This window comes from Mytilus trossulus, chromosome 11, assembly GCF_036588685.1.
Source record: "Mytilus trossulus isolate FHL-02 chromosome 11, PNRI_Mtr1.1.1.hap1, whole genome shotgun sequence".
In the NCBI taxonomy this organism is placed as follows: domain Eukaryota; kingdom Metazoa; phylum Mollusca; class Bivalvia; order Mytilida; family Mytilidae; genus Mytilus; species Mytilus trossulus.
The window spans coordinates 48,210,091-48,234,315 of record NC_086383.1 but is presented as its reverse complement, the minus strand read 5'-3'; the positions used below and the strand labels follow the sequence as shown (position 1 = coordinate 48,234,315).

Below are 24,225 nucleotides of genomic sequence, written 5' to 3'. Positions count from 1 at the left end.
ATTTTTTATACACAAGACCATTTGTATTCCCCTATGAATGGTTTTACACTAGTTATTTTGTCGGGCCCTAAGCTTAATAACTTGCTGTACAGTGTGAGCCAAGGCTCCATGTTGAAGACGGAACCTTGATCTATAATGGTTTACTTTTATAAATTGTGACTTGGATTGATAGTTGTCTCATTGAAAATCATACCACATCTTCCAGTATATATTAGTATGATTTATTCTATTTATTAAAGCATCAATATTCAGTAACGCATTTAATTAGTTTTTATATCAAATTAAAAACTATATATCTGAACAAGTGTACAGATCGTTATGAAATTGAACTGCAAAAAAATATACTATAAAAGGAAGGTTGGAATTGATTTTGAGGGTTATGAACAAACTGTTCAGGAAAAAGGGGCTAAAAACAATACTTTTGTTATACTTTGTATTGATAAGTCATGTAAGTTGGTTATTTCTTGACCAATTTTAATTGGGTTAAATTCCAAATCTTGATTTCTTGTGCTTCTTTAATATGATGATTGTAATATTTGTTTTTTGGATTTTGGGCCCTGTTTTTGTACTGGTCTGAATATCAAATTGCAAGGTCTAAAGGGTAAAAAATTAAGCTTAGTAATATATTGTATCAACAATTGAATTATTGGTGTTCTTAATTATGCAGAATGGAACTATGTATTTAGATGCATTTAGATGTTTAATTTTGGGACCTATCTTCAAATCGGTCCACAACATGTAGGTTCAAAATGTCAAAAATTAAACTTATTGGAGTGGTTTGATATATGCTAAATCTTGTGTCAGAAACCTATGATGTGTCAAACTTTTAATCACAATCATAATTCAGAGCTGCATCAAGTTTAAATGCCTTTGACTTCTACTGTAGTTTCAAGCTGCAACCTGTTGAGCATACTATTTGGAACTCTTCAGACTATTTTGTTAATGAAACCAACATGAGTTTTTCCAGATCATGTGACAGCTGTTTTCTATCTGTTGATTATGAAATTATTGATTAACAGTTTCAGAATCTATAGAGCTAGTGATCATGTTTTCCAAAACAAAGTATTACTTAACATTATCAGTTGAATTTTTATTGTTTAGGACCTTTATAACCAATAACAATGTGTTAGTGCACACTTTTGGGAACATTACCTACATGACCTAAGGAATGAATTAGATCCAGAAATAATCAACTGTCAATAAACAGCACCCAATAGTATTGTCCATGAACTCTTTGGTTTTGAGTATATCTTTGACGCTAGCAAATAATGTTAGTAATTTGTTGATGTTTTAGATACCATACCAACGTTTACAATGTCAACATACACAGCCTCCATACCAGACCACACCCCAATAGATAGCAGTATAATGGATTTCTTCTTCACTGATGCTGACTATGGAGATTACTATAGGTTGATTGTACCAGATGATGGACACTCATACTTCTACTTTGACTCAAATGAAGGTAGGATAACAAAAAATTACTTAATGGTAAACATGTACCTGTAGGTATAGAAATAATAATTCTGTTTATAAACAATGTATCCTGTACATATATTTATACATGTGTTAATATAGAAACAAACAAATTGTTTATGCCATTAAGGTTGTACCCTTGTCGTCTGTAAGTCCATATGTCTAACCTGAAATTTTTTATCTCCAACTCTTGTTTGCCTTGAACAAATGTTTTTTAAACTTTATAATACTCAATTCTTATAACCACCAAACACCGATGAAGTTCGAACTTATGTTGCTGAATTTGCCATATTTACAAGTGTTGGCATCTCTGTTCTATTGACACATTATTCTGTTCCATGATTTTATTTGTATGTAATCTATTTGAAAGAGAGAAAATAAATGAAATATTGATTTCATGATCTCATTAAAAAAAATGTACCTTCACTTGTCTTTTGTACAAACTCTCCAAATATTAATACTGCATATAGTCAATATTTAGTCAAAATTGTAAATCAACAGGAATTATACTGAACTGTGGTCGCCAGTCTGACTCTTACAACCTCTTTTGGGCAAGTTACCAAATTTTTTATGGAGATGGTTGAATTTTCATACATATGGAGTTGCTTTGTTGAAACCTTTTCCATTTTTGCTTAAATTTCCGTATGAGATTTTGACACATTGCCATATGTCATTGTATGTACCTTATTTAATTTAGGGTTCTTAAGAGCTTTACTCAATCCTAACCCTAAAACTTATATAACATCCCTAACAGAACCCTAAACATAAATGAACCCTAACTCTATAGTACAAGGCTTTCTAGAGTAAAAGAAGGCATTGATATATACACTACCTCCAATGTTTCTTTATTTTGAATTGAGTATTACTTTGAAATCCTAACTTTTTGAATACTTGTAAGTGCCACATCATTCTTTAGCATTGTTTGATATAAAGTCTTTGTATGTTAAAATTTATGATACATTTATTGAGAGTAGCAAAAAGGAAACTTTTTTTTTCAAACTTTTGATACAGAATTATGTTCTAAAGCAAGAATATATTATACATATGGGTTTGTCTAAAAATATAAAGATTTAAAAGTAGCAGAGGTATTAAAGGAATGTTTAATTGACCTCATATTACCTGCACACACTTCACAACATATAACCACAGAAAAAAATATTTTTGATTTAACAAGCATATTTGACAATTATGTTTTGATTGCAAGATAAATAATCAAACAATATCATCTGTTTCAGAGTCTGTCCATGTAAAAACAAGCCTGTATCATTATGTGGGCACTCACCAGAAAGTGAGCACATTTACAGTAAAGGCTCAGGATTCCTGCTACAACAGTGTTTCAGGAACTGTAACCATAACAACATATAATGTGGTATGCATAAAGTTTGAAAAATGAGATGCATAAACATACTTGCAAATTCACAAGCTATTTGTGTGCAATAAACGTTTTCATCTGTTTGCACATGGTGTTTTCATTACATGGTGTGAACATCCTTTACATGGCATCACTCACATTCTTGTTCTCAATCACTTTAATTGTGTAGATTTTTGGTTTTAGTTAACTACTTTTGGTTCAAAAATAAAATCAGTGCAGATGAAATATTTCTAAAGAGTTCTGGCCCTTAGAAATATGTTTTTTTAATGTTTTGTTCTAGGGACCAGATTATCCAGACTTGCCTGCTTCTGTAACTGTTGATGATGTTGATACTGGTACCCTGTATACATTTACTGTTACTGATCCCTCAGGAGATGATACAACATGTAAACTAGAGACAACCAGTCCTGCAACCTCTTTGTTTTATGTCAGTGGTAAGAATATTTGATATTTTTATGCCCCACCAACGATAGTAGAGGGGCATTATGTTTTTTGGTCTGCGCATCCATTCATTCGTTCGTTTGTCCATCTGTTAGTCTGTCTGTCACGTTTAGGTTAAAAATTTTGGTCAAGTTGAAGTCCAATCAACTTGATACTTAGTACACCTGTTCCCTATTATATGATCTTTCTAATTCTAATGCCAAATTAGATTTTTTTACCCCAATTTTAAGGTCCAATGAACATAGAAAATGATAGTGTGAGTGGGGCATCTGTGTACTGGGACACATTCTTGTTTTTATTCATGTTACCATGCAGTTACTTGCATAATTATTAGATAAAGGAAGATGTGGTGTGAGTGCCAATGAGACAACTCTCCATCCAAATAACAATTTATAAAAGTAAACCATTATAGGGCAATATATGGCCTTCAACAGGGAGCCTTGGCTGACAAACTTTTGTCAAATGACAAATATTTTTTCCTGGACTAGAAATCATAAATATCATCAATATTGATAAAACAAATGATCATGACTTAGAAAAGACAAGTTCAAATGTGATTTTACGTATTTTTTCTTAGTTAAATGGAAGAATTATACCGGGTAACCATTTATAAAAAGGGCAACCAACTGACTGTTTATGTGTTGGCCCTATCATAGAAGGTATTAGCCATCAACTCTTGGAGTCATAACAGCTACCCCAGAATCAAATCAGGACCAATACAGAAACAACCAGTTAATAACACCACAATATGAAATAATAAAAATGAAGCGTAGCATATGTGTTAAAAGCATTATTAAAGAGTACTTCTAACTTTTGTAATTTTATTAGGATATTCTCTGATGTTGAATAGTGGATCTACACTTACTGGAGAGAGCTATGAGATCACTATTGCTTGTACAGATGGTACAGATTATACAGAAGCAACATTTACACTGAATATTCGTAGGAATGAAACAGAAATAGGAGAACCACAATGTAAGAATCAATAATCAAAATTATCATGGTCTGAAAAGAAGCTTCTTTTTTGAACTGGAGTAATGCCCTTAGGTAATACCGTATAGCGGGTTATTTTCGCGGGGTGCATATTTTCGCTTATTTTCGCGGATAGAACAAAATCGCCAAAATAAGTTCCGCCAAATTAAAGGTGTACATACAAAGGTATGCATACAAGTTTTTAATCCGCCAAAATAATAACCGCCAAAATATTTCTTATACCTTGTTCAATGAAAATCGCGAAATTTTACACCCGATTTCTTCATGTTATCATTATTTTGCTGCTGACATATCTTTCTCTTTTAAGTTAATTTCCTAATGCTGGTAATTATCTTTGGCCTACTTAAAATCCACTAAAAGAAATGGACCTCACTATATACAGCTAATATCAATGTTCTATGCTTGTGTAAATACTAGATAGATCTTTGCATAGAAAATTATTTTCATAATATTTTTATTTTATCTATTACTTTAGTATACTACTACAGTACGTTTACTGAGGGGGATGTAGCTACTTTATCATGTGACAGTGAGATCCAATTAGGACTTTACAGCTATACAGATTATGTGAAGCCAGATGAACCATACATTGTTATAGATGAAGTACAATATGCCTACTTCTGGTGTAAAAGTACAGATAGATATGGTATAGAAGGTCTCTGTGCCAATGAAACAGAATGTACATTTGATGTCACTAATGCAAATGTTGGTAGTTCATGTGGTCAGCCATATAATTTGGGAGATAATGGAGTAGCTGGATTGTTTATGACATGGCATTGTGTCCGTAAGTCTTAATAATTTATTACATGACATTGTGTCAGTAAGTCTTAATCATTTATTACATGACATTGTGTCAGTAAGTCTTTATCATTTATTACATGACATTGTGTCAGTAAGTCTTCATCATTTATTACATGGCATTGTGTCCGTAAGTCTTCATCATTTATTACATGGCATTGTGTCAGTAAGTCTTTATCATTTATTACATGGCATTGTGTCCAAGTCTTAATCATTTATTACATGACATTGTGTCAGTAAGTCTTGATCATTTATTACATGACATTGTGTCAGTAAGTCTTAATAATTTATTACATGACATTGTGTCAGTAAGTCTTAATCATTTATTACATGACATTGTGTCAGTAAGTCTTCATCATTTATTACATGGCATTGTGTCCAAGTCTTAATCATTTATTAGATGACATTGTGTCAGTAAGTCTTTATCATTTATTACATGACATTGTGTCCGTAAGTCTTCATCATTTATTACATGGCATTGTGTCCAAGTCTTAATCATGTATTACATGACATTGTGTCAGTAAGTCTTCATAATTTATTACATGACATTGTGTCAGTAAGTCTTAATCATTTATTACATGACATTGTGTCAGTAAGTCTTCATCATTTATTACATGGCATTGTGTCCAAGTCTTAATCATTTATTACATGACTTTGTGTCAGTAAGTCTTCATCATTTATTACATGACATTGTGTCAGTAAGTCTTAATCATTTATTACATGACATTGTGTCAGTAAGTCTTAATCATTTATTACATGACATTGTGTCAGTAAGTCTTCATCATTTATTACATGGCATTGTGTCCAAGTCTTAATCATTTATTACATGACATTGTGTCAGTAAGTCTTTATCATTTATTACATGACATTGTGTCAGTAAGTCTTCATAATTTATTACATGACATTGTGTCCAAGTCTTAATCATGTATTACATGACATTGTGTCAGTAAGTCTTCATAATTAATTACATGACATTGTGTCAGTAAGTCTTCATCATTTATCACATGACATTGTGTCAGTAAGTCTTCATCATTTATCACATGACATTGTGTCAGTAAGTCTTCATCATTTATTACATGACATTGTGTCAGTAAGTCTTCATCATTTATTACATGACATTGTGTCAGTAAGTCTTCATCATTTATTACATGACATTGTGTCAGTAAGGCCGTGTTCACATTGACCTAAATTCGGTGTTGTGTTAGTGTAACTCACACGTAAACTAAACACAATTGCGTTCCCACTGATAAAACCTCAATGTTTACATGTAGTTTAAATCATGTTTTATCTACACACAGTCGATAGTCAATGTAGGCCTTGTGTAGGTTAAGTGTACACAAAACTAGGCATTTAGGACATTAGTTTTACAGTGTATATATTTAAGGAGGCAACTATTTTTGAGTAAAATTGATTTTTTTGATAATTATCAGTATAGTTCTTTACAGAAATTGTTGTCTAAATTTTAAAGATTTTTTTTTTGTTAAAAAAAAAAATTAACGTACTTAATTTAAAACCCCTGATCAAGAATCAAACAGCATCATTGCCGAACCCATGCATAAGGCAGCAACCAATTGATTTTTATTTTATTTTTATTTATTTATTTTTTTTTGGGGGGGGGGGGGCTATTATAGTGGAGTATAAAACATAAAGGCAAGGGGGTAGGGGTGGTTAGCTATGGATTTTGTTTTGGAAACAAAAAATGTTTCCAGATTTTGGCCCTGAAAAAAATTTGTTTGTTTCACCCTTAGCTGCCACTATATATAATGCTAAAATTGATTTCAACTTGTAACCAAAATTTGTCCTGGAATAAACCAATATCCCCCGCCCCCTCCGTTAAATAACACTTTGAATAAATTAAAAAAAAACGTTATCCTATTTCTTTACCAAATACTCCTTGGAGAAGAAATACCATTTGAAACAAACAGAAAAGATAAAAATGTAGTGATCCCTAATATCTCAATCCCTTTCTTCGGCTGTAAGCACACTGCTGCAGCTAACGTTTTCTAATGCGCAAATTATAAAAATGACTTCATAAAGTAGCAACCACTTAACTTAAAAAAAGGGGGAGGGTTATTTTTTTTATCTGAGTCAGATTTATTTTCGCGCGTACGTTTTTATTACTTTTTAGCTCACCTGACCTGAAAGGTCAAGTGAGCTTTTCTCATCACTTGGCGTCCGTCTTCCGTCGTCCGTAAATTTTTACAAAAATCTTCTTCTCTGAAACTACTGGGCCAAATTTAACCAAACTTGGCCACATTCATCCTTGAGGTATCTAGTTTAAAAAATGTGTCCGGTGACCTGGCCATCCAACCAAGATGGCAGCCATGGCTAAAAATAGAACACAGGGGTAAAATGTATATTTTGGCTTATATCTTTGAAACCAAAACATTTAGAGCAAATCTGACATGGTGTAAAATTGTTAATCAGGTCAAGATCTATCTGCCCTAGACTTTTCAGATGAATCAGACAACCCGTTGTTAGGTTGCTGCCCCTGAATTGGTTATTTTAAGGAAATTTTGCAGTTTTTGGTTATTATCTTGAATACTATTATAGATAGAGATAAACTGTAAACAGCAATAATGTTCAGCAAAGTAAAACCTACAAATAAGTCAACATGACCAAAATTGTCAGTCAACCCCTTAAGGAGTTATTGCCCTTTATAGTCAATTTTTAACAAATTTCCGTCAGTTTTTCTAACTTGTACAAAAATCTTCTTCTCTGAAACTACATGGCCAAATTAAACCAAACTTGGCGATAATTATCATTGTGGTATATAGTTTGAAAAATGTGTCCGATGACACCGCCTACCAAACAAAATGGCCGACATGGCTAAAATTAGGACATAGTGGTAAAATGCAGTTTTTGATTTATATCTTTAAAAGTAAGACATTTAGGGCAAATCTTTCAAGATTTAAATGTCCATCAGAATAAGATCTATCCTCTCGCAAATTTTCAGATGAATCTGACAACTCGTTATTGGGTTGCTGCCCTAAAATTGGTAATTTTAAGGAAATTTTCCAGTTTTTGGTTATTATCTTGAATACTATTATAGATAGAGATAAACTATAAACAGCAATTTTGTTCAGCAAAGTAGGATCTACAAATAAGTCAACATGATAAAAAATGTAAGAGTACCCCTTAAGGAGTTATTGCCCTTTATAGTTAATTTTGAACAAGTTTTCGTCATTTTTGTAACTTGTACAAAAATCTTCTTTTCTAAAACTATGGGCCATATTAAACTTAACGTGGCCACAATCATCACTATGGTATCTATTTCAAAAAAAAGTGTCTAATGACCCCACCTACCAACCAAGATGACCGACATCAGTAAATACAGTAACAGGTGAGCGACACAGGCTCTTGAGAGCCTCTAGTTTTTCGATGCTAGTGATCAAATACTTTTTTTTTAATATTTAACACTATAATGTATGGGGAAACTCTTGATTCAGAATATTTTTTTTATCATCTGTATGACCATTTTTTTATTATCAAATTGGGGATCGGAATATTTCCATTCCCACCCCTACCCCCTTTTGAAGTTAAATGGTTGTTCCCTTACCTCTAGATAAATGTCCAAACATTTTGTGAATTCAGTTCTACGTTATGAACATCTAAATGACATATAGTTTACAAGTGGGAACAAATCTTATGTCCAGGTAGATAAACAAGGTGTATAGGTGTGAACAAATGTAATGTGAAACCAGTTTACACTACACTAAACTAATTGTAAACATGTTTACTCTACACAGCGTTTGGTGTGAACACGGCCTAAGTCTTCATCATTTATTACATGACATTGTGTCCGTAAGTCTTAATCATTTATTACATGACATTGTGTCAGTAAGTCTTCATCATTTATTACATGGCATTGTGTCTGTAAGTCTTAATCATTTTTTACATGACATTGTGTCAGTAAGTCTTCATCATTTATTACATGGCATTGTGTCTGTAAGTCTTAATCATTTATTACATGACATTGTGTCAGTAAGTCTTCATCATTTATTACATGGCATTGTGTCCGTCTGTCATTTATTAGCCAAAATTGTATTTTTATACGATGTAAAAAAGATGAGGTATACTGTTTAACATCTGTCCCATGAATCTTTTTATACCCCCGCTTTCAAAAAAGGGTGGTATACTGTTTTACCTCTGTCTGTCAGTCCGTCCGTCCGTCCGTCCGTCAGTCAGTCCGTCCCATGAAACTTTCGTCACATTTTTCTCAGGAACTACACATCCACCCTTTCTGTAATTTGGTATCAACATTTATATATGTCAGCCATACCGTGTGATGCGTTTTCAGATTCATCACTCGACAACTTCCTGTTTACCAAACACTTGTATCATTTTTACACCTGATAGCCAAGTTGAAAATTTTTCGTCACATTTTTCTCAGGAACTGCACTACCAGGATTTCTGATATTTGGTTTCAGACTTGATATAAGTCAGCTATACCGTGTGATGCCTTTTCAGACTCATCACTCAACAACTTCCTGTTTACCGAACACTTGCATATTTTTACACTATTAATATTATCCACTTGCGGCGGGGGTATCATCAGTGAGCAGTAGCTTGCAGTTTCACTTGTTCATTCCATCTTTCTCAGGAACTTCATTAGAATGATTTCTGAAATTTGGTTTTTCGGGTTTATACTGGATGATGTGTTTTCAGATCCATCACTTAAAATCTTCCTGTTTTGCAAACACTTGGACAGAAAATGAATCAAGTAAATATACAATGCAAGTGAAATGACTGAGTTGAAAGTTAATCTATTATTTTTGTAATCTTCTTTTAGAAGTTGCGTTTGGTAAAATGTTTTGACCTGTCCAACTCCTGTAATACCACACAACAGAATTGCATGAAACCTTTTTAGATAATAAGGATAAAATTGAGTATGGAAATGGAGAATGTGTCAAAGAAACAACAACCCAACCATAGAAAAAACAACAGCAGAAGGTCACCAACAGGTCTTCACTGTAGCGAGAAATTCCCGCACCCAAAGGCATCCTTCAGCTGGCCTCTAAACACATATTTACTAGTTCAGTGATAATGAATGCCATACTAATTTCCAAGTTGTACACAAGAAACTAAAATTAAAATAATACAAGACTAACAAAGGCCAGAGGCTCCTGACTTGGGACAGGCGCAAACATGTGGTGGGGTTAAACATGTTTATGAGATCTCAACCCTCCCTCTATATATACCTCTAGTTAATGTAGAAAAGTAAACGCATAACTATACGCATGCATGCATCATAAACAATGTCATACTATGTAGATGTGCATATCAACAGGAAATTATGATACAATTTTTTTTCTAGGAGTTGCGTCCCTTTGAACTTATTTGCCCCAATATACTACTGCAACAGTTTGTCATAGCAACTCCTATGACATTATACTTATATTCAATGATATAATTGACTCTGAGCACATGGGGAATATTTTTTTTGTATTAAAGAAATATGTATAATTTTTTATACGATTATGATTTCCAGGAGATGGAGCGTGGACGACCTGGTCAGAATGGGGTGACTGTGACAGAACTTGTGCTGGTGGATATCAACAGAGAACCAGATCATGTACAAACCCTTCACCAAATTACCACAGTAAAAACAAAGTGTGTGAAGACAGTAGAGATTATGAGAAACAACGATGTAATACACAACACTGCACATGTATGTTCTTATTATTTGATGTGAGTCAAGAATTGCTACCTGGATGGAGAGTTGTCTCATTGGCACTCATACCATATCTTCCTATTTCTAAGGCTGAGAAATGGGTAGAAAGTGATGCTGTGCCCAGCATTTGTACCTGTCTTGAGTACTTGAGTACAAATAAATTTGATATTTCGAGACAATGAATAGTTATAATTCGTTATATACTACAATTAACTCCTTTAACTGTTCCAAATGAAATACTTAGGGTAAAAACCTTCAACCGTCATTGTATAATTTTGAGTAGATGAAGTAAAATTCTGTGAACTATATGGTTTAATGATGTCATAAATAAAACTCTACATTTGCATTGTCAAAGTCATTAACATGGCGATATAGACGGTTAGTGACTGTAAATCACATACAAATATATGGTCAACGCAATTTGATTGCGCAAATAGCTCAGCTGCAGTATGTTATGAGAGATATCATAAACAATATGTCATTGAGTTATTTGATAGGCACACGCTATTTGATTTTCTGAAACTTTAAATATTATTTTGAAATTTTTTAGATTCTGGTACTGCTTGTAGAAATGAGAATTTTGAAGCCTATTGCTATGATTACAATACATATGGAAGGGTTTCTATAACAAGTGCTTCATGGACAGAGGGCTGTGGTTGGATGTATAACACTAATACACCGTCCAGTCAAAATGTATTGTCAGCTTTATCAGGACATTGTAGTAATTACGTGAAGTGTAATCCAGTTGTAAATGATGGGAACATTGGAAGCTGTACTTCTGCTACTACTTACTGGGGAATTTCTTACACATACCCAGACACTTACTGGTGTAATCAGTACGGATGGTATTCTTGTTCAACAACATCCTCATCAAGGAACCATCTCCAATCTTACTCGATCTGTGGCAAACTCCATTGGGAATACTCTTGTATAAGTAAGTTTTAAAGTATTAGTTAGTTTTTATTCTTGATTAGGCTTTATAACAGATAGCTGATATTTCACCCCTGTTTCCATGTTAAAGGTTTATGATTGATTATTTAAAAAAAACATGTTTTTTGTCGAGCCTTCAACTTAGTCGAAAAAGCAAGACTAAGTGATCCTACATTCTGTCGGCATTGTCGTTGTCAGTGTCGTTGGCGGCGTCAACAAATATTCACTCTGTGGTTAAAGTTTTTGAAATTTTAATAATTTTCTTTAACTACACTGGATTTCTACCAGCCTTGGACAGAATCTTGTTTATGATCATAAGATAGTGTCCAGAAGTAGAGTTTGTAAAAAAAAAATCTATTTTTTCCGTATTTTACTTTTAAATGGACTTAGTTTTTCTGCGGGGATATTTCTCATGTACAACTGCAATATATTTCTCATGTACATCTACAATATATTTCTCATGTTAAGCTACAGTATATTGGTCATGTACAGTTGCAATATATTTCTCATGTACATCCACACTGTATTTGTCAAGTTTACCTTTGATTAACTTTCAGCACCACAATGGGCCTCATGGTCAGAATGGTCTTCCTGTTCAGTTTCATGTGGTCAAGGAACTCAAACAAGGACAAGATCATGTGAAAATGAATACACAACCAGAGATGGAGCATTAAGAACATGTGCTCAAACAGGATCAGAATTGCAGAGTTTAGAATCTAGAGACTGTCTGTTCAATGGAACACACCCATACTGCACATGTAAGTCATATTTGAAAGGTAAATGTTAAGAATGGAATAAAAGCAGCTTATTGTAGGAAATACTTTTATAAGGTATCTTTTGCTGCAATATAATTAAACCAAAGACATATTTCTATTGTTCACACATCACTAAATGTTAATTGTGTTTGAAGTAAATGTAAACAATATTTTTTTATGAAAATAGAAATTGTAACAAGTGCATATGCTAATCTGTCTCCTTGTACATGAAGTTTAAAAGCAGAAACTGTAAATTCAAAAATTATTGGGTGCCTTTATTATTGCAATTTTGTCACTTTTGACAAAAATGCAATTTTAATTTTTGCGATGTTGAGAAAAATCATGTTTAATACATATACAAAAATTCAAAATACCAGTTTAAATTATTGCTATTACAACCCTATCGCATTTTTCAATAATAAAAACATCACAATTGTTTCAGAATTTACAGTACTTGATCTTGATTCACATCAATTACAAAATGAAATATACACAATGAAAGAAACATATTCTTCTTCTTCAGCATTATTATGAAAAGCTGTTTGAACTCTTCACTTTTGTCAAACAACTTGCATATCTTAAGACTACTAAATTATCATTTTGGTCACTTGTTTTCTACTAAATATTTGGACCAATCTTTTGTGCAGTTGGTGAAATAAAACTATTAATAGAAAAATTAGAAGATGTGGATAAGCACAGTAAGAAATACTCTGTTATGCTAGAAAAAAATATATTTTTATTTTAACAAAATAATGTATCATGTAAGACAATTTGGAATGTAAATAAAATCAACCATGATGAATGAAACAATCGAAAGTAGTGTTTAAGAATAACCCATCAAAGTGTAACATGAACAACAAAACCTTTTAAATATAGAAAAGATACATGATTATTGAAGTTTTTTATTTCTTTGTAGATTGTGAAAGTAAAACATATAATTACAAAGAAATCAGTTCTTTCTCTAATTACATATCCAATACAGAGTCAGGTATGTACAATGTTATGTGTGTTACATTTAGGTGCCATAAACCATAACATTTCTAGGGTTGAACCATTTAATTAAATAATTGATGTAAAGTATAATTTATTTTATATTTGAGAGTATGATTTTGAAAAAAAAACCCACAGATCCAGTTTGAATTTTAGTGCTGTAAGTGCTAATGTTCTAGAGTTATTCCCCTTTTACAAATGTTTTGAAACTTATACACATTGCTTATATCCCACATTACTCAGATCATGTTTGACCATAGAAGGTAACATATACATGATATAGGTCAGCAAAATAAGATCTACAAATAAGTTAAAATGACTTAATCAGTTAACTAGTTATCAGTTTATTGCATTTTAGAGTTTTTTCAAGAACTTATAGAGATAGGTATAGATTGTAAACAGTCAAACAAAGATACTAATTGCAAAAAATGATTTTGAAATATCAATTGGCAAATATTTAACCATGTAAATGACTTTCGCATAGAACACATATATATATGCATCTGAAATTAGAGACAAAATCATGTTATTTTTAAACATTGTCTATTTTTTGCACAGGAAACACCTATATCTTAGAAAGTCCAGTACATATAGTCAGATGCTGTGGAGTGATACATTACTGGGAGTTCTATCCAGTTGATTTAGGATGGTTATATTTCATTGTGTGGAGGCGATCTGGAGAAGATTTTGAAAATAAAAGGGAAATTGTTGGATTTAATACATTTAATGTTGACAATAGTAAGTGTATAATTATAAGCAACATGACGGGTGCCACATGTAGAGCAGGATCTGCTTACTCTCCGGAACACCTGAGATCACCCCTAGTTTTTGGTGGGGTTCGTGTTGTTTATTCTTTGGTTTTCTATGCTGTGTCATTTGTACTAACTATGGTTTGTCTGTTTGTCTTTTTCATTTTTTTGCCATGGCATTGTCAGTTTGTTTTAGATTTATGAGTTTGACTGTCCCTATGGTATCTTTGTCCCTCTTCTTTAATAAGGATTAAAATTTGAAAATAAGGAGATGAGGTATGATTCTTTGTTGTCAAATTACTTCCCTATCAGTTTTCAAGCAGCATCTTTTGGGAGTAAAACCTCTAATCCATATATAGCTTGGTCAGTGACTATGTTTTAAAAAGTCTGCAATATCAAGCATTAGAGGCCACTAAACACCTAAACTCATGTTTTGAATACTCAATGATTAATAATAAATTACATATATAATAATAGAAATTGTTTCATAATTAAATTAATAAAAATGACTGAAAATAAAACCCCAAATATTTCTGATCTTTCAATGATGTTATAAATGGATGTATGCTTGTTAAACATCTTTTTCATTGTAGCTTCCATGCTTCATGATGTTTACACATATGAGGTACCTAGTAACCAAAGAATAGCTATCACCGATGGAGATATGATTGGATGGTAAGTTATGGGATGTATTGTATGTAAGATTGATTGATGTACATAGTTCTTCTTTGATTAACAAAATTCTTCTATGAATAAAGCTCATATCTACAGTTAGTGTTTTCAATGAAATAACTGGAACAATGGAGGTCATATGATTAAAAACATTTCACACCCTGGTTAAGTTTCTTTCTCATTCAATGTGGAAATAAAAATATTCTTGATAAGATGGTTAATTGGGAAGTAAGATTGCTATTTTGTTGTGTAAAAATGAGAAATACAACATTTGATTAGTTGCATTTTTATTTTTTTATTTTGTTGAGCCAGCAGCATTTATGGTGCGAAAGGGAGACAAACCAATCATAGATTCTGTCATTAGGTGTTATCATGTAGGGTGTGGTTCAATTATGTTTTCTTTGAATATCAGTGACTTTGTTAGATTTAATCTAATGAAATTTTGACAAAAGCTTTATCATGTTTATGACCAACAGATAGTTTTTAGAGAAATTTATGTATTACTGAAAAATTACTACACCAGGGTTTTCGATATCACAAACTAGTCAAAACTTTTACTAAATTTTATCATCGGTATAAAGACATCATTCGTAAATATAGCTCAACATGCAGACTTTTTATACGTTCAGGTATTTCACATCCAATTTTTTATGGAAATATTCTTTATAAAGCACAAAGGTGTCAGTATTCACCTCAGAAACTTACAAAACCTTTAAATAGACTGATTAAGAAGGGATATAATTACGATACTGTTGTCAAGTCATTAAAGATTGCATATTTTGGCGTTAATATTGAGTCACTGATAAGGTCTTTGCGTCGGAACTAAAGACATTTATTCTTAAAACAGTTGTTGGCATGACACGGGTTATGTTCTTCTCATATATGTTATGATGGTATGATACTAAACCCCTAACAGGAAAGGATTGTGCCTGATGTTCATATGATGAAATCATAATCTTTCAGTCAGTTTAATTGAAGTCTGGAGCTGGCATGTCAGTGAAATGCTAGTAGTCTGTTGTTATTTATGTATTATTGTCATTTTGTTTATTTTCTTTGGTTACATCTTTTGACATCAGACTCGGACTTCTCTTGAACTGAATTTTAATGTGCGTATTGTTATGCGTTTATTTTTCTACATTGGTTAGAGGTATAGGGGGAGGGTTGACATCTCACAAACATGTTTAACCCCACCGCATTTTTGCGCCTGTCCCAAGTCAGGAGCCTCTGGCCTTTGTTAGTCTTGTATTATTTTTATATTAGTTTCTTGTGTACAATTTGGAAATTAGTATGGCGTTCATTATCACTGAACTAGTATATATTTGTTTAGGGGCCAGCTGAAGGACGCCTCCGGGTGCGGGAATTTCTCGCTACATTGAAGACCTGTTGGTGACCTTCTGCTGTTGTTTTTTATTTGGTCGGGTTGTTGTCTCTTTGACACATTCCCCATTTCCATTCTCAATTTTATTTAGAGTAGAATTTGGAGAATGTAATTACTTTTTCTCTGTACTCTTTTTTTACTGTTTAAAAGACTTATATTTGAGCAGCTGACAAGTAGATACAGTATGGAGTTTGGTACATCTAATTTACTTTGTCAAATCTTCAAGATTTAATGAAATTTAAGCACAATTGTTTTGAGATAATGTCTAGAGAAAAGTTTTTAAAAAGATTCTTCTGCCCTTGACCTATTTTTCAGGAATTGTAATGTTATGTTGATATGCTACTTGTCATATGACAAACCTTTATCTTAAAGTCTTGCAACATAAGATAAATTATTATCCTTAAACATACCTGTCAACTGACCCATATTCTGCGGGTGTGACCCGAGATTTTCACAATTCTGAGGGATCACCTGAGACTCCCGCCGGGTCATTGAAATAACCCGGGAATTTTGAAAATGACCCGATTTCACCCGTATTTCTTAGCGTTGAGATTGATTTCATAAGTAATATTCCTTTGAAATACCGGCAAATGCGTAATTCTTTCATGAACAGGAAGTTCATCTAGCTATGTAAACTGTCAAATTAAGTGACCCATTAAGTGCATGGCTTCACTTGACAGCTTTGGTGTCAAACACACTGTTAATTAACACCAATTACCTTAGCTTTAGGCTGTAAATAAATTGCCCTATTGATTTACAAAAATATTTCAAATAGTTACTTCCCCTTATTTGTCTCCATTCAAAATTATTCCTTATATTTACGTTTTATGGGTGAAAAAGATTAAATCATAAAAATATAAAATTCAAATACATATTGAAAAATAACTATTCATTATTTTTATACCTTTATACAATTTTTAAGAAAAAGTTGAAAATTGTTTTTTACATTTATACTTCCTTTAACTGTATTACTATATTTTATCATAGTCTAATTTCCACATATATTGATAAATGGAATATTGTTGAAAGGCTATATAGCCATAAGTACATTTGAAAAATACATGATACAAAATTACATTCTACAATAATCACAAAAAGTAAACAACAAAATACTGTGTCACTCAAACTTATAAAAATCTTTAAAAGTGCAATGAGATAATAATAAATAAAATTTAAAATGACTTAACCAAGTGAACATGCATTGTTGTTTTGGTATCTTTGATATACATTATAAGAAAATGTACCATAAATACTGAAATTCAGCTCGAAAAAGTTCGTACGCGTTATGACCTGAGATTTGATTCTTCAATGCAGGTCATGACCTGCATTTTCATTGTCACAGGTTGACAGGTATGCTTAAAGCAAATTAGACATCTCAGTGTGAACAGTCTTATAATATATTCTAATCAGGTGGGATCCAAACAATGTTATACCCTATGAGACCTGTGATTCATCCTACAATCCATCCACTGACAGTCACCATGACTACAGAATTAACCTTTGCCCTACCCGTACATTGGTTACAACAAAGAACTCATTTAGTGTTGGCCAAGAAGTAGACTTTACCACAAGTCCAACTGTAATTACAGAAAAAGTATTTGCAGTCCAGTATATTACAACTCCAAGTAAGTATAGTAGAATTATAGAGGATGACTTGGAAGAATTACCTAATGGCTGACATATATATATAGCTAAAAAAAAAAAAAAGAAAAATGTCAAAGGATTGGGAATTTGCCTATATACATAATATTAACGTAAAAGTTATTGCCCTGAAAGAAAAAGTATTATCATTTTTTTGTGTTTTTGGTCGGTTATCATAATAATGTTGATACATGTAGCAGAATAGAGACTTTGAATTATGAAAACAAGCAGCAAGAAAAAATCTACTAATTGATCTTCATGTTAACCTAAATCACTATTTGGATTTTTAGCCAGGTTAAATTGCCAGTAAATAAAAATATTCACAATTTTATTTACCAGTTTTTAGCCTATAATCTTGAAAAATATACTAAAAAGAGAAATTTGATATGACAAAAGGAGCAGCAAGACAAGACCTTCAAATTGTTTTTTGGTTTGTTGACATTTTAAAAATGGTTACTTAAATTTTAGACATGTTAATAGAGCTTTTATTTGCAATTATAAAAACCATGCAATAATTTCTGTGAATAGTAGACATTTACAGTTAACCAGTTAACATTATAATCAAATAAAGTATATAAACGTTTTTGTATGCATAGTTTGTAATGTCTTTTGCAGATAGAGCACCATATTGGACAACAAATACAAGGACCTATAGATCAGATGACAGAGCTATAGATACAACAGCTAGCTATTTCTATTTTACTGATGATGATGCCGGAGATTTTTATACTTACTATGATATGCCTTACAGTGATCCATACTTTTATTTTGATACATCACGCGGTATGTATACTTACTATGATATGCCTTACAGTGATCCATACTTTTATTTTGATTCATCACGAGGTACCGTATAGCGGGTTATTTTCGCGGGGTGTTTATTTTCGCTTATTTTGGCTGATAAATGAAAATCGCGAAAATAAATTCCGCGAAATTTTATGCATACGTTCGGTAGTTTCTCAAAGCTTCCTTATGAGGTGCTGACTAAGTGTTGTTACTTTGTAGCCGATCCATCACCCAAGATGGCCTCCAGTGGGGGCATTTTGAAAGAAATCAAACATAGCCTAAATGTTCCTTTCATTATGAGGTTGTGTTAATACTTTTAGCCAATTTTTTTTTTTTTTTTATATATGATTTCAAAAACCCAAGTAGAATCAGGTGAGCGATACAGGCTCTTGAGAGCCTCTAGTTTGTATTCTTTTCTTTTAAATCAACTTATGTGTTTTGTCTGCTATAGACTTCCTGTATTTCATTTTTAACCAGATTTTTGTGACAAAAATGTTGATTATTGATTTGGGGATGTACAGCGGGCAGGCAGCAATCAAATGTTGTCCATACATTAATTCATGAACCAGTCAACCAAAGCTTTTAAAATTTTAATAAGTTGTTAATATTTTAATATAAGTGACAACTTAATGAAGGTCAAGTTCAATAATGGCGATTTTGACTTTTATCGTTCAGGAGTTATGGTTCTTGAAAGATTGAAAAATTGAGTTTCCAGTCCTGTCCATGCATTCATGCATGAACTGTTTTTCCAAAGTTTCCCAAATTTTAATATGTTGTTACCGATGACAAAATAGAGGTCAAGTTTAATAATGACGATTTTGACTTTTACCATTCAGGAGTTATGGTTCTTGAAAGATTGAAAAATGGAGTTTCCAGTCGTGTCCGTGCATTTACACATGAACTGTTCTACCAAAGCTTCATAAATTTTAATATATTGTTACTGATGATAAAATGGAGATAAAGTTCAATAATGATAATTTTTACTTTTATCGTTCAGGAGTTATGGTTCTTGAAAGATTAAAAATGGTATTTCCAGTTGTGTCCGTGCATTTTCTCATGAACCATTCAACCAAAGCTTTTGAAATTTTTATATGTTGTTACTGATGACAAAATAGAGGTCAAGTTTAATAATGATGATTTTGACTTTTACCCATCAGGTGTAATGGTTTATTGACGATTTTCACTTACACCATTCATTAAGAATGGTTCTTGTGATATTGCCAGGACACAAATAACAACAACAACAACAACAACAACAATACTTTATTTTAAGAGGGTTACATAGTAAGCTATATAACTTATCTTCCCTGAGAAAATTTTAAAAGCTTTGGTTGACTGGTTCCTGAAATAAATGTTAATAAATCTGGTTTTCTGTCGTGATAGCCCCTTGTATTTTTCTTTGTTGACTTCATTATTTATCTTTATAGAGATAGAGAAACAATGTTGACTTCTGTACCCCAATTTTTGATTTTTTTTTACTATTATGTCTGTTTGTTTTGCTCACCCTTTGTTGTTATTATGTGACTGTCAAAAAGGTAAAGGTCAAATAAGCAATTAACCAGGATTAATCTATCATTTCTATGTAAGGAAATGCCTTATTCAAGTTAGGAATATTACAGTTGTATTCCATTTGTTTGATGTGTATGAAATTTTGATTTCGCCAATAAAGAATTAAGTTTTGAATTTTCCTTGGATTTCCCTTTTATTTATTTTGTACTTTTAATTATTTTATTTCTAGCCAAAATACTCTCCTGAATAGCATTAGCGGTTTTGAAATAGATTCATTTATAAACAAAACTGAACATTTTTATGGATTTATGTTTTAAGGATATTTACGTGTGAAGTCAACATTTCCACATGAAGTAGGAACAACTTATCATAGTTATATAGTGACTATATCTACACAAGATTCTTGTTATAACAGAGCCACTGGAACTGTTACTATATCAACATATAATGAGGTAAGCCCTGTAAGAATGGCATTCAAGTACATCATTCTATGCTGAATAAGTTTAATGTTTAAATGGCCACCTAGGATGCTAGGTGCATTATGTTTTTTCAGTCTGTGTTTCTGTTTGTTTGTTCTTCTGTCTGTCTGTTCATCTGTTCTGCTTCAGGTTAATCATGAAAATCTGTAAATGTTTTCAGGCTCCAGAATTCCCAGATTTACCTGCCACAGTAGAACTATCTGAGAACAGAACAGGTGGAGAAGTTTACACTTTTACTATTAATGACCCAGAAGGAGATGTATATACACATAGTATATTTAGAATTACACCAAGTACAGATATATTCTATCTAGATGGTATGTCATTAATAAACACACACAATCCTTAGTATAACACCAAGTACAGATATATTCTATCTGGGTGGTATGGATATATTCTATCTGGGTGGTATGTTTATATTTTACACACACAATCCTCAGTGTTACACCAAGTACAGATATATTCTATCTGGATGGTATGTTAATAATAACCACACACAATTCTTAGTATTTCCTCAACTATGTATTCTATATTAAATTAATTGTTGTATATTGGTATCAAGATGTCGTCACCGACGTAGTCTAAAGACATTCGGTTTTTGCACAATAACTTTAGTCTATAAGTGAATAGAAATTTATGAAATTTAAACACAAGGTGTATGACAACAAAAGGAAGGTTGGGATTGATTTTGGGGGTTACCCATACAGTTTAGGAATTAAGTGCCAAAAAGGGCATTTTTCCATTTTCCATACAATGACTTGTGGAATGGTGTATAGATCCCTCTGAAATTATACCACAAATTTCTATACCCCAAAGGGATGGTAAAAATTGGCGTTTGGGGGGTCTAATGGCTCAAACCTTTTAGAAATTAGGGGCAAAAAAGGGGAAAACAAGGGTGTCCTTGTAAATGGACAATTGCTTAAGTACAAAAACATAATTTAAAAGCAGCGATTGTAAGGGATCTAGGTATAATCCAAACACAATTTCATGTTTTGATTACCTCCCTTGCATGGCTTTTAACTTATGTATATAGAAATCTTGTATTGTTTTGAGATGATTAGCTGTCAATTTCTTTTTAGAAGTTCCTTTTAGATGCTGATTAAGGAACATTGATTAATTTTAGCCATGATTATGTTTGTCAACATCTATTTAAGACTTTTATGATGTATTTTAATGGGTTATTATGGTTTCAAAATCCGAAATTTGAATTGAGATTATAAGCATATCTTGAAGGGAAAATTGGGGACAATTTGTTCTCAAGATTTCAGAAATTGAAAAGAAAATTACTACAAATATTAGGTTTCTTTGCTAAAAAAATGTGGGGATGGAGTCAAATAAATATTTTTTTAGTGGCAGAGGGGTCAATTGGCAACAGCATCTTTAGTGTAGTGGAGATAAGCAAAAAAAAAAAAATATAAATTCAAATCACAAAACCAATTCAAGTTCTTTGACTGCATTTATTCTGTGTCATAAACCTATTATGTGTCAGTTATTTAATAACAATCCAAATTCAGACCTGAATCAAGTGCTAATATTGTGTCCTTTTTTGACCCAACCAGGAACATATATATTGTTAGGTATACTGTTTCCAGTCCTAACTGTTCAGGGTTGGACCTTTTCAGTCATATCCAGCTGTGCTTGGTGAAGCAATTTATAATCTTCTGGCCTTAATCATATACAGTCAGAGCTCACACATAAACAAGTTGTTTTTTATTTATTTTTGACTTATGCATTAGTGAAAACTGTATTTATTATAAAAATGTGCTTTCATTCTTGATTTTCTTAAACTGAACAGCAATCTATAATTTAGGACCCCAAAAACTACTTGAATAAAACCATTCAAACAGGTGCAGACAATCGAAGTGGGATTAAACGTTTTAATGGTACCAAACCTTCTCCTTTTTCTTAAACAATAGTATAACATCAAAATAGAGAAAAAAACCACTATAAATTATCAATTGGGAGGCTTTAATTTAACTCAATCAAAAAATGTATTAACACAAATTATACAAAACAAACAAATAAATTTGATTTGTGATACAATGCAAATACATAGTTGATACAAAGAAGGGATGACTGATTAAGGAAAAAAGTAAATGAATAGGTTTAAACTTAAAGGTAAAGCTCGTGCATATTTTTTCTTTAGAAGACAAAGCATTGTCTTTCAATGTTGTCATAATTTCATGTAGATGCTTGACCTTTTTATAAATAAGCTTGGGTTTTGAAGTTGACCAATTTTGGTATTACGACTTGTGGGAGTCAAACTACAATTTGGTACAATTTTAACCTTCCTTTTAGGCATGTATAACTTTACTTCATTTTAGAATTAATGTAAGGTCCATAACTCAGCAGCTATATATCTTCATCACTTTAAGGAACGGTTGTTTTACCAGTTGATACCCTTGTTGAGATGAAAGAACCATACAATGAAATAAGTTAACTCTGACCTTCATTTTAGGCAGGAATGATTTTGATTCAGTTTTGCAATGCAGTCATAATCAAGACATCTAAGGATCAGCCTACTCCTCAACATCATCACCAAGCATTTATAATGTCTTCCTAGCAAATTATATATATGCATTTTTGTAGATCATACTGTGATGCAGAAAGATGGAGCAATACTAAATACAGATACGCTGGCCAGTTCCTACGAAATAAAGATGAAAGCTTATGATGGCAGTAATACAAGATATGGTTACATCTATGTCAATATACTGAGACAAACTCGTATACCAATGAGTAAGTTATACAAGATATGATTACATCTATGTCAATATACTGAGACAAACTCGTATACCTATGAGTAAGTTATACAAGATATGGTTACATCTATGTCAATATACTGAGACAAACTTGTATACCTATGAGTAAGTTATACAAGATATGGTTACATCTATGTCAATATACTGAGACAAACTTGTATACCTATGAGTAAGTGATACAAGATATGGTTACATCTATGTCAATATACTGAGGAAAACATGTATATCTATGAGTAAGTTATAATTAGATGCTTACATCTATGTCAATATACTGAGACAAACACCTATGAGTAAGTAATTGAATGTTATAGTATTAAAACTGGCTGTTTACATGTCTCGAGGCCAATACAGCAAACCTTGAAACTATACCAATGCTAATACAAAAACAGCAAGTTCATAACACTTAAAAAAGTTTTATTAAATGATTATAAGTAAATTATAAACTGGAAATGAATGGCCTGAACTATCCTAGGGCTTTTTTCCCCGTTTTTTTCTATAATAGCCCTACAGCTTTTTTTCCACTTTTTTCTGTATTGACCCTGTTTTTCCGTTTCAAAACTTTAAAGCATTACAAAACATTGCATCATCATCTAGATCTAACCTGTTTATTTTTTTATTGTAATTTAAAAAATATTATACAAATGTTTTTATGCATAACAATACTTCCAAAGTAAAGTAATGGCATAAGAAAAAATTGAACCCCCTGTTTAAGATAAATAGTATTGCAGATAATCTAATTTTCAATAAGTTGGCTATCATTTTTAGCTCACCTGGCCCGAAGGGCCAAGTGAGCTTTTCCCATCACTTGGCGTCCGGCGTC

General features: G+C 32.2%; 1 protein-coding gene across 1 annotated transcript in view; it reads left to right on the top strand.

Moving 5' to 3' along the window:
• The window catches only part of LOC134690111 (uncharacterized), a 51,074-nt gene that overhangs the window by 5,095 nt on the left and 21,754 nt on the right, over nucleotides 1–24,225 (top strand). Inside the window, exons 3-18 of the mRNA XM_063550082.1 lie at nucleotides 1,295–1,465; nucleotides 2,712–2,845; nucleotides 3,129–3,282; nucleotides 4,118–4,264; nucleotides 4,758–5,066; nucleotides 10,572–10,751; nucleotides 11,305–11,688; nucleotides 12,242–12,442; nucleotides 13,356–13,427; nucleotides 13,988–14,167; nucleotides 14,772–14,853; nucleotides 17,639–17,853; nucleotides 18,485–18,652; nucleotides 20,483–20,616; nucleotides 20,804–20,960; nucleotides 23,233–23,382. Coding sequence (XP_063406152.1) covers nucleotides 1,295–1,465; nucleotides 2,712–2,845; nucleotides 3,129–3,282; nucleotides 4,118–4,264; nucleotides 4,758–5,066; nucleotides 10,572–10,751; nucleotides 11,305–11,688; nucleotides 12,242–12,442; nucleotides 13,356–13,427; nucleotides 13,988–14,167; nucleotides 14,772–14,853; nucleotides 17,639–17,853; nucleotides 18,485–18,652; nucleotides 20,483–20,616; nucleotides 20,804–20,960; nucleotides 23,233–23,382 — 2,838 coding nt within the window. The remainder of the gene's footprint in view (nucleotides 1–1,294; nucleotides 1,466–2,711; nucleotides 2,846–3,128; nucleotides 3,283–4,117; nucleotides 4,265–4,757; nucleotides 5,067–10,571; nucleotides 10,752–11,304; nucleotides 11,689–12,241; nucleotides 12,443–13,355; nucleotides 13,428–13,987; nucleotides 14,168–14,771; nucleotides 14,854–17,638; nucleotides 17,854–18,484; nucleotides 18,653–20,482; nucleotides 20,617–20,803; nucleotides 20,961–23,232; nucleotides 23,383–24,225) is intronic.